Source organism: Centruroides sculpturatus, unplaced genomic scaffold (genome assembly GCF_000671375.1).
Source record: "Centruroides sculpturatus isolate CEXI.00-Female unplaced genomic scaffold, Cexi_2.0 scaffold142, whole genome shotgun sequence".
In the NCBI taxonomy this organism is placed as follows: domain Eukaryota; kingdom Metazoa; phylum Arthropoda; class Arachnida; order Scorpiones; family Buthidae; genus Centruroides; species Centruroides sculpturatus.
The window spans coordinates 936,562-946,452 of record NW_019384352.1 but is presented as its reverse complement, the minus strand read 5'-3'; the positions used below and the strand labels follow the sequence as shown (position 1 = coordinate 946,452).

Genomic DNA, 9,891 nt, shown 5'->3' with positions numbered 1-9,891 from the left:
TTATTAATTTTATTATTAATATTAGCAATTCCGCACAATCGTACAACTGCTTTTCAAGTTTTGATAATATTATTCGTATTTTTAACAAAATAACGAACATTAAGTAATTTAATAACACCGTAAACAATAAAAAAGACGTTTATGGTGTTTCTACTTTATAAGAACTTGTAATATTTACTTTAAATAAAATCACTTAAGGATGCAGTCTGTACAACTAATTTTTCCGTTTAAGGCTTTGTTAAAAGCCTTTCTAATTGTGATTGTCTTTACATATCCTTCCCGGGAAAACTTCACAGTGATCGTCTACAAAAATCCAAAAGTGATAAACCAAAACTCGTTTTCTACGTCAAGAGAGTGAAATGCCAAAATGCATAAAATACGGTTTTAAAACTACTTTTTATTATACATTTGAAAATATGAGTAATAATATAAATGTGACGGCGAAATGTCTTAAATCAGCCAAAAGACACAGGAGAGAACAAGAATAAGATGCAATTATATTTCTGTGTTTCTAATTACAGTATTCTTGTGTTCAAATCATGCGCATTTAATCACTTTCGAACAACAATAAAATTATAAATTATTATTTCTCGGCATTGTTGTCTTCATTCTCCGAAATGTTTACATTCAATTTACTACACTAAATTTACAGCAGTTACTATTTAAATTAAATTAATTAACATCAGAAATGGTGAGTAAAACCTTTATTTTGTCAAATACTTTTAATTTGGCAATGATTTTCAAAAATTTTTGACAGGATACCTTCAATCTTAATCTCGTATCGTGCCTAGAGTACATATTACAGATTTTAGCATAATTTTCAATGCGTGATAAATATTTATATTACCATAATCAATTTAGATTTAAATTTTTACTAATTATTTATTTTTACTCAATGTAATTTTTTAAAAGGACGGAAAACCTCAATGCCCGACTTGCGGTAGAACATTTTCGACAAAACAGAATTTACGGAGACACATGCGGATTCACACAAATGAGAAGCCGTTTAAATGCAATATCTGCGAAAGTCCTTTTTCGGATGAAAGCAATTTAAGACAGCACTTGATATCGCATTCGGATGAAAGACCATTCAAGTGCAATTATACAGGTTGTGGATGGAGCTTTAAATGGAAAAATAATTTAGATCGACACGTGTACAGAAAGCATCCTCAACAGATTTTATCTAAAGTAAATATTACAAGTTCTTATGAAGTAGAAACACCATTAACGTCTCCTTTATTGTTTACGGCGTTATTAAATTACTTCATGTTGTTATTTTGTTAAAAATACGAATAATATTATTAAGATTGAATTTAGATTACGGTCGATAAGACCTGTACGACTGTGCGTAATTGCTAATATCAATAATAAAAACAATAATATTACTTAACAACACCTTGTAAGCTGTATTTTTATAAAATAATTTCCTATACATACAGTTTAATAAAATTCCGACAATGAAATAAATCGTCAAAGTCGATTCACGACTTTTTTAAATAAATAATTGACATGAAGTATTTTCACTTAAAGAGGTACGTTTCGTGTGTTATATATTGTAAATATTTAATTGAAAACTCAATGAATGATTAGATTCCAGCAGATGACCAGAAGATACAAAGCCGTATATGTCACATTTGCAGAAAACCTTATAAAAATTTATCTGCTTTAAAAATCCACTTGAGAACTCACAGCACAGAACGGCCAATTACTTGTAATTTTTCCAACGGTAGATTCATGTACAAACATAACTTACACAGACACATCAGAAATTTTCATGCAGGAGAGGAAAGTCCATCTTGCTCCCAGGTAAGTTTATAAATGTGTTGATGAGTGAACTCATAACCGACAATTAGAATGAAAAAATATCAATAACTTCACCCTTTTAACTAACACGCATTGTTCCAATATTTATTTATCGCACATATTTTACACACGTGTATTTGTTTAATTCGATAATCCGAGTAAATAAGTTTCTTCGTAATTAACAGGATAATTCCTGGTTAAAAATATAAAATCATTTTGAATCTTCGTCTAATAACAGCCATTAATACGCTCAGACTGAGCATTTTTTCAATGAACTATGGGCCATTCGATAAGTGGTCTGTACCATAATGTTTCTGTGTCTTTTCGCGTATCTAAGACGAGAGATTATAATTAATTCTTCAAATTTGAAATTATTGAATACAATTTAGTTCAGAAATTCAATGTTTTTATTGACAAAACTTCATTTGTACTAAAATATTTTAAACAAGAGCCATTTACTTTCGTTGTAGTATCGTCGTCTCTGTGTTAGCGTGTGTGTTTCCCATGAAAATAACGTTAGTTAATTCTTCCTCACTCAGGACCACGCTTTTATTTCTAAGAAAATAATCAATACTCAACATAATTTCTCTGTACTTAAACTTATGAGACACACTTTGTATATACAACACGTTATTAACACCTAAAATTAATGTTTGGTTACATTAAGTGAATGTGTCGCCTTACAAATTAAAGGCTATGGTTAGATAATTCGTCCCCCATTCAGGGTAAATGAATGATGTGGGTAAATATGTAGTAGTGTGGGCAACGAAACATTTATTATAAACAAGAAGAAGCTTACAATAATTGTCCGAAATGATATGAAAAATGTCTGTACGTCGAGATATGTATGATATTTCTCGACGTACCTCCGGGTGAGGAAAGCTGCTGAAAGATTTGGGTGGTCTTAGCCGAGAAGCTGGAGAACACTAGAACAGTATAAAAAGTTAGAACTTGCGTTATCTTCACGCAGTTACGGAAGAAGGCAGCTCGACAGTGTACATGAAAACAATTGTGAAAAAAATCTCAGTGTCCTCGAGTCCACAGTTTAAATAGGATTTTAGCGGATTAATTGGTTGCGATTTGTTTAGATTTTTCTGCTTTGCTTCGCAATTAATCACTACTGTATTTCCAGGTGTTTGCTTGTTTGTTAAGTTACTGAAACGCATCACTTGGAATGTGCGTAGGTAGGATGCCTTCCGGGAAGTCTTTTCAAGGGTATCTGTCTATTGTCAGGCGTTACAAACATGCAGAAAACCGAAAATACGACAGAATACCAGTCCATCCAGTGTACAGGGAACGGAACCGCTTGTCCACTGATAGGTCGTTTGAGGGTATAACAATACTTAGAATATAAGGCGAGAAATTCGATCGTTCGGATATAATTTGTCCCGGAATTGTTTATTGACCCTTCCCTCTTTCCTGTATTAATTATTCTGGCTGTTATGTGCACAAAACAGGAGAAAGTATGGAAATCGTGTCAAATTTACCGAGCACGTCATTTGAAATCTCCACGTTTTGACGTCCCTTGAACACAAAAAAAGTGAAAAAACGATTTATAAACATTTCATGGACGTGTGTGCATAAGGAAGTTGTCTGTGTTTGTGTTGACGTCTATTTCGTTTAATATGACAACACGAAAGTTTATACGGTAGCTTCGTATAAAAGGCATTATTGGTATCAAATTTTTGTGAGAAAACGTCTTGGAGCTCCCTCCAAGACCTTTTATCACCAAAGAGAAAGAGGATAATTCACGTGTCATATCTGGCGTGAAGTTGACTTTAATAGAGATTTTAGTTATTTTTAACATTTACAGATCTTTATAAAACTCATCTCTANGCTTTAATGTATTGCCAATAATTATTTCTTAAATTATTATGTAATTAGATATCACCAGATGACCTGGAGGTCACAAGACGTAAATGTCATATGTGCGGAATAGTTTTTTCCGCTTCCGATTCTTTCAGAGGACAAATGAGAACTCACACCGGAGAGCGGCCATATTCATGCAATATTTGCAACGAATCATTTACATTAAAAACTCAATTGAAGAGGAGACACCAGAAAAAGTTTCACCCGGAAGACAAAACACACACTAAGTGTAAAGTAAGTTTACAACAATTTTTTAGGAATGAATTTTTTACAAATATTCGATTAATACTATAAAAGTAGTAATGTCGTTACTTATTGTAATTATTCCACATCCAAATCAAGAAGTTTTAAAAATTAATAAAACTTGTTAAGATAGTGCTCAAATGTACATATTCTTAAGTTGGTATACGAAAGTATGTATAAACATGAATCTATAACTATATGATTATTATCAATCTCAGCTTATTATTTGAGATGAATTCCGAGTAAGGAAGAATTAATTAAATTTATTTTCACAATAGAAAAATATAATCAGCGAGAAGTTGCCGAAATTACAACACGCTGCATGTGTGTGATTGTAAGAGTCTGAATGCAATCTGTTATACTCTTTCGAAATTTCGCGATTATTGCGTGTCTCCGTCGTCAAAATTACTTCAATGAATTTTTTCTTACTCATCAGCATTCTTTTGTCTGTAATAGATTAAACGTTATTAATAATTAAAATGATGTTCTTAGAATAAAATCTTGCAACAACCGGGAAAGTTACGCAACTCGTTGTAAGATTTTTTTAAAGCTATTGTGTTTTCATATTATAAAATTTTATCGATTCTGTTCCCCACGTTTTTCCTTCCATTAAAATTATCTATCAAAAGTTTATTATATTTTCCCGTTTCCTCGTATTTACGACTGACCGCGTCGAGTTTCATTCCTCTAGCAGATTCCTATAAATTCTCACTTTTCTCTCTCTCACGACTTACACCACTCTATTTGATTTCTTCTCAATCTGCTTATATTACAATTATTGTTAAATTTATTAAATGGCATTAAAATTGTTAAAATCATTGTCAAAAACATCTTAAAATTTAAATAAATTTCAAAAATATTCCTTCTATTGATATTTGTATTATTCATAGGAAAAAATATTACATATTTTCACATCTCTTACACATGATTTTGCTGTGAGGAGCGCAATCGAAATGATTTCCATCGTTACACTGGCTACTCTTCTGCTCGTTTTATTTCTGAGTTATATGTAATTTGTTTCTTTTTTAGTTTTATTTTCTCTCTATTTTACTCGCTTGAATATGCTTATCTGTTTTAATTTCATAGTAAAGTATTATTGAGTGATGAATGTCTGGCAGTGCTTGATCATATATAAATATATTAGAGAAATGAAAACGTCATACTGTATTAAGAGATTAATTTATTACGCCAGAAAAAAACACAACTATTTCCATATTACAAGAACTAAATAATCATACATTTAATTATTACTTATTTCTAGATTATTTGTTATAAACAGCATAAACTCCAATTAAATGTAATACAAAAAGGCAACTTTGGGTCTTTATGGCACGAAACATATAAAATCCGTAAATCATGTAAAGAAATAAATTTTTCCGTTCATTATTATGAATATTAAAATGAGAAAATGAACTGTACACATCACTGAATTTATAGAATTAAGTATTTTCATCAGAAATCAGTTTGAAATGTGTCTGGATAGAAAATGATCCCATGGCACCTTGACACAAGTTAGATAATAAAAATAAACCAAAGTAATAAAATAACATGTTCTAATAAAAAACATTTTAAAACACTTTGTACATAATTTTATTAACTAAATGCATAAAATTATTACATTTTTCGTAGCCTTCTGCTTTTAAGATTTCCATATCTTGTCTCGACTTACATTTATCTAACTCCGTTCTAGAAATTATAGAAAAACTGAAAACAGATGGACTGACAAACGACAGTGGGAATTTATAAATCTGTAATTTATTCAAACTGCAGCCCAATATTTTTTCGTCAGCCAGTAACAAAGTGTTTTCACGCCAATTGTTTGAATGGCACTGAATATATAATGACTAACTACGTTTATAGTAACCGACACTCAAAAAGTTATACACATTCAAAAATAAAGCATTACAAATTTTTGTATCATAACATCCAAATTGGTTTCATAAAACATATTCGAATGTTTGGATAGTATATATTAAATTTTATGGAATGTATATTTACAGGATATAAAAGACAATATTAAAAACGTCATAGGGGAAGGTGGGGCAAGATGAGAACGTTAAGGTTTGAAAAGTCATAAGATGGCAACGACTTTAATGAGAACAATAATTTTTTTTTTATTTTCAGCCACTATATTTGGTAATATATAATACAAAATTTAATTTTTGAAAAATGTTTTTAAAAAAAGGAAATTTAATATTTTAAAATTATATGTAAATGCACCATTTTGCTCCACCGTGGGGTAAGATGGGATATTATTTTTATATACAAGGAGGACAAATTAAAATGGTTAAACTGCCGTTTTCTTCAATATTGGCACAAGAACATTGTGCCCATTTATCACAACGGCTACATTTAGTCTAACTCTCTGTAAATACAGAGTATAACCTTCCACAATAGAGGGATTCTGTGTTATTTGTCTTTTGTTTCTTGTTAGGCCCATCCTTGCTGAAGGGGCCTGTTTGTCGTCTCTGCAGCAAAGAAAGTTTGCCTTTGAAAATACTTCTAAATTCATAGGCCATATTCATGTTTAACCTGAAGCTAGACAGGTATCCCATCTTGCCCCCCCCCAATGTACACTTTTCATACTGACTGCAAACACAGGTAAACTTCATTTCAAAACTAAACAATTACAGTTTTCGAATACCAAAATATCTTCATCTAAAAGGTGACGTTAAAGTTCATAATGATACTTCCTTTGTAGAAACATTTTAGCAGGCATAAAATTAGATGAAGTATTGCTGAAACATGAAAAAGGTATTTTACTTCCAAACAAAGAGAGCGATTTGGACGTTCTCTCTCTCCATGATCCCTTTCGAGGTAGACATTTAGTTCTCCAAATAATAGCTAGATAAAAGAACATTAACCACAAATAAACAGACGTCCCCGTCTTCCCCCACGACCCCATCTTGCACCACCTTCCCCTAAATGAGAGGAATAAAAAAGAATTTGATCCGTGTTACAGTGCAGAAATTGTTTTCGAAAAAGCACAAATACAACGTAAAGAAATCGTTTATAATATGACAAGTGATCACATAATTTTGAAAACATTCATAAAGACACTACCTTCGAAACAGATGTGGTACCATCCATATCTTTCATTCTCTTCCCAGAACTAAGAATCGATCGATATGAATTGCAATGTGTCTTGTGTCAAGTTCAGTTTGACGACGAAGTTTCAATGCAAGAACACATAAAAAAGGATTATTAAGGAACATTTTTAACTTTAAAAACGTTAAAATACTTTTTAGTTTACGATTGTTTTGTATTTCTTTCGATTGTAATCTGTGTAAGTGGATTTCAAATGAGTTTGACGTTTAAATTTTAGTGACGAAATTACACACGATAGTTAACATTCAGATTGTAGTGATTTGAATTAAATAAAAATTATTAATAAATTCTCAATTATTTTCATAAACTTCAGACTTTTTCTTTTTGAAAATTACCAAGTAAAAATAATTTAATCCGGAATTATATGAAGTTTGCATATTGTTTTTCTATAAACAAAAATTAATTGCATAAACACATAATTATGTCAACGTTATAGACTTATAGAAATCACATATGCACAGAATTAGTACTCTGCGATTAGCTTCAATCTGTCAATGAGCAGTATGGAGACATTCAACACGAAAGTATGAAAAGCCATTGGTAAAGGCTATTGCCTAAACAGTATACCACTTAATCGGAGACGAGTCGGCTAAACTCGCTCACTTTGTTAATGGATGGTTTTATAGCATAGTCACTGGGATCTTCACATCTTTGTGACGTCAGGACCTCACACCAGTTATGGTAATATATTTGCGCCCTAACACGTGATATTAAGACTTTATATAAAACCGAGAATAAGGGCTTAGATAGCCGTCTTTTTTAAGAAATTCAATCAAAGTCAAGATGATAATTACTTAACTAATCTAACGAGTAAATGAAATAAAAAGGATTAGAAATGAATTAAACAATATAGGATACATATTAATTTGTATGTCTCTATGTCATTATTTTCTATTTGTTATATATTTTGCCTACATAGACTTAGCCTATTAATATGCCTTTCAGATGTTTACAATGAATATCTTTATGGCTTAGTGTGCGCATTTATAAACTTTAATTATTGTTTATATTTATTGTTTTATTCTGTGAATAAAATGAAATAAATCGATTTTCACGATTTATTTCATCGTGATGTCGGAATTCTATTAAATTATGTATATAGAAAATCATTTTATAAAAATACAACTTACAGGTGTTGCTCAGTAATATTATTAATTTTATTATTGATATTAGCAATTCCGCACAATCGTACAATTGCTTTTCAAGTTTTGATAATATTATTCGTATTTTTAACAAAATAACAAACATGAAGTAATTTAATAACTCCGTAAACAATAAAAAAGACGTTTATGGTGTTTCTACTTTATAAGAACTTGTAATATTTACTTTAGATAAAATCACTTAAGGATGCAGTCTGTACAACTAATTTTTCCGTTTAAGGCTTCGTTAAAAGCCTTTCTAATTGTGATTGTCTTTATATATCCTTCCTGGGAAAACTTCAAAGTGATCGTCTACAAAAATCCAAAAGTGATAAACCAAAACTCGTTTTTTACGTCAAGAGAGTGAAATGCCAAAATGCATAAAATATGATTTTAAAACTACTTTTTATTATACATTTGAAAATATGACTAATAATATAAATGTGACAGCGAAATGTCACAGGAGAAAACGGGAATAAGATACAATTATATCTCTGTGTTTCTAATTACGGTATTCTTGTGTTCAAATCATGCGCATTTAATTAAGCACTTTCGAACAACAATAAAATTATAAATTATTATTTCTCGGCATTGTTGTTTTCATTCTCCGAAATGTTTACATTCAATTTAAAAGACTAAATTTACAGCAGTTACTATTTAAATTAAATTAATTAACAATAGAAATGGTGAGTAAAACCTTTATTTTGTCAAACACTTTCAATTTGGCAATGATTTTCAAAAATTTTTGACAGGATACCTTCAATTTTAATCTCGTAACGTGCCTAGAGTACATATTACAGATTTTAGCATAATATTTCAATGCGTGATAATTATTTATATTACCATAATTAATTTAGATTTAAATTTTTACTAATTATTTATTTTTACTCAACGTAATTTTTTAAAAGGACGGATAACCTCAATGCCCGACTTGTGGTAAAACATTTTCAACAAAACAAAATTTACAGAGACACATGCGGATTCACACAGATGAGAAGCCGTTTAAATGCAATATCTGCGAACGTCATTTTTCGGATGAAACCAATTTAAGACGGCACTTGCTATCGCATTCGGATGAAAGACCATTCAAGTGCAATTACACAGGTTGTGGGATGGAGCTTTAAGTGGAAAAAGAATTTAGAACGACACGTGAACAGAAAGCATCCTCAAGAGATTTTATGTAAAGTAAATATCAAGTTTTTATAAAGTAGGAACACCATAAACGTCTTCTTTATTGTTTACGGTGTTATTAAATTACTTCATGTTGTTATTTTGTTAATAATACAAATAATATTATTAAGATTGAATTCAGCTTAGAGTCAATAAGACTTGTTCGATTGTGCGTAATTGCTAACATCAGTAATAAAATTAACAATATTACTGAGCAACACCTTGTAAACTGTATTTTTATAAAATAATTTCCTATACATATAGTTTAGTAAAATTCCGACATTACAATGAAATAAATCGTGAAAATCGATTAACGACATTTTAAATAAATAATTGGCATGAAGTATTCGCATTTAAAGATATGCGTTTCGTCTGTTATATATTGTAAATATTTAATTGAAAACTCAATGAATAATTAGATTCCAGCAGATGATCCGAAGATACAAAGCCGTATATGTCACATTTGCAGAAAACCTTATGAAAATTTATGTGCTTTAAAAATCCACTTGAGAACTCACAGCAGAGAACGGCCATTTACTTGTAATTTTTGCAACAGTAC

General features: G+C 30.4%; 1 protein-coding gene across 1 annotated transcript in view; it reads left to right on the top strand.

Moving 5' to 3' along the window:
• The first annotated feature begins 552 nt into the window (after positions 1–552).
• The window catches only part of LOC111638650 (zinc finger protein 808-like), a 96,698-nt gene continuing 87,359 nt past the window's right edge, over positions 553–9,891 (top strand). Inside the window, exons 1-5 of the mRNA XM_023384398.1 lie at positions 553–691; positions 913–1,188; positions 1,591–1,806; positions 3,688–3,906; positions 9,080–9,279. Coding sequence (XP_023240166.1) covers positions 689–691; positions 913–1,188; positions 1,591–1,806; positions 3,688–3,906; positions 9,080–9,279 — 914 coding nt within the window. The 5' untranslated portion in view covers positions 553–688. The remainder of the gene's footprint in view (positions 692–912; positions 1,189–1,590; positions 1,807–3,687; positions 3,907–9,079; positions 9,280–9,891) is intronic.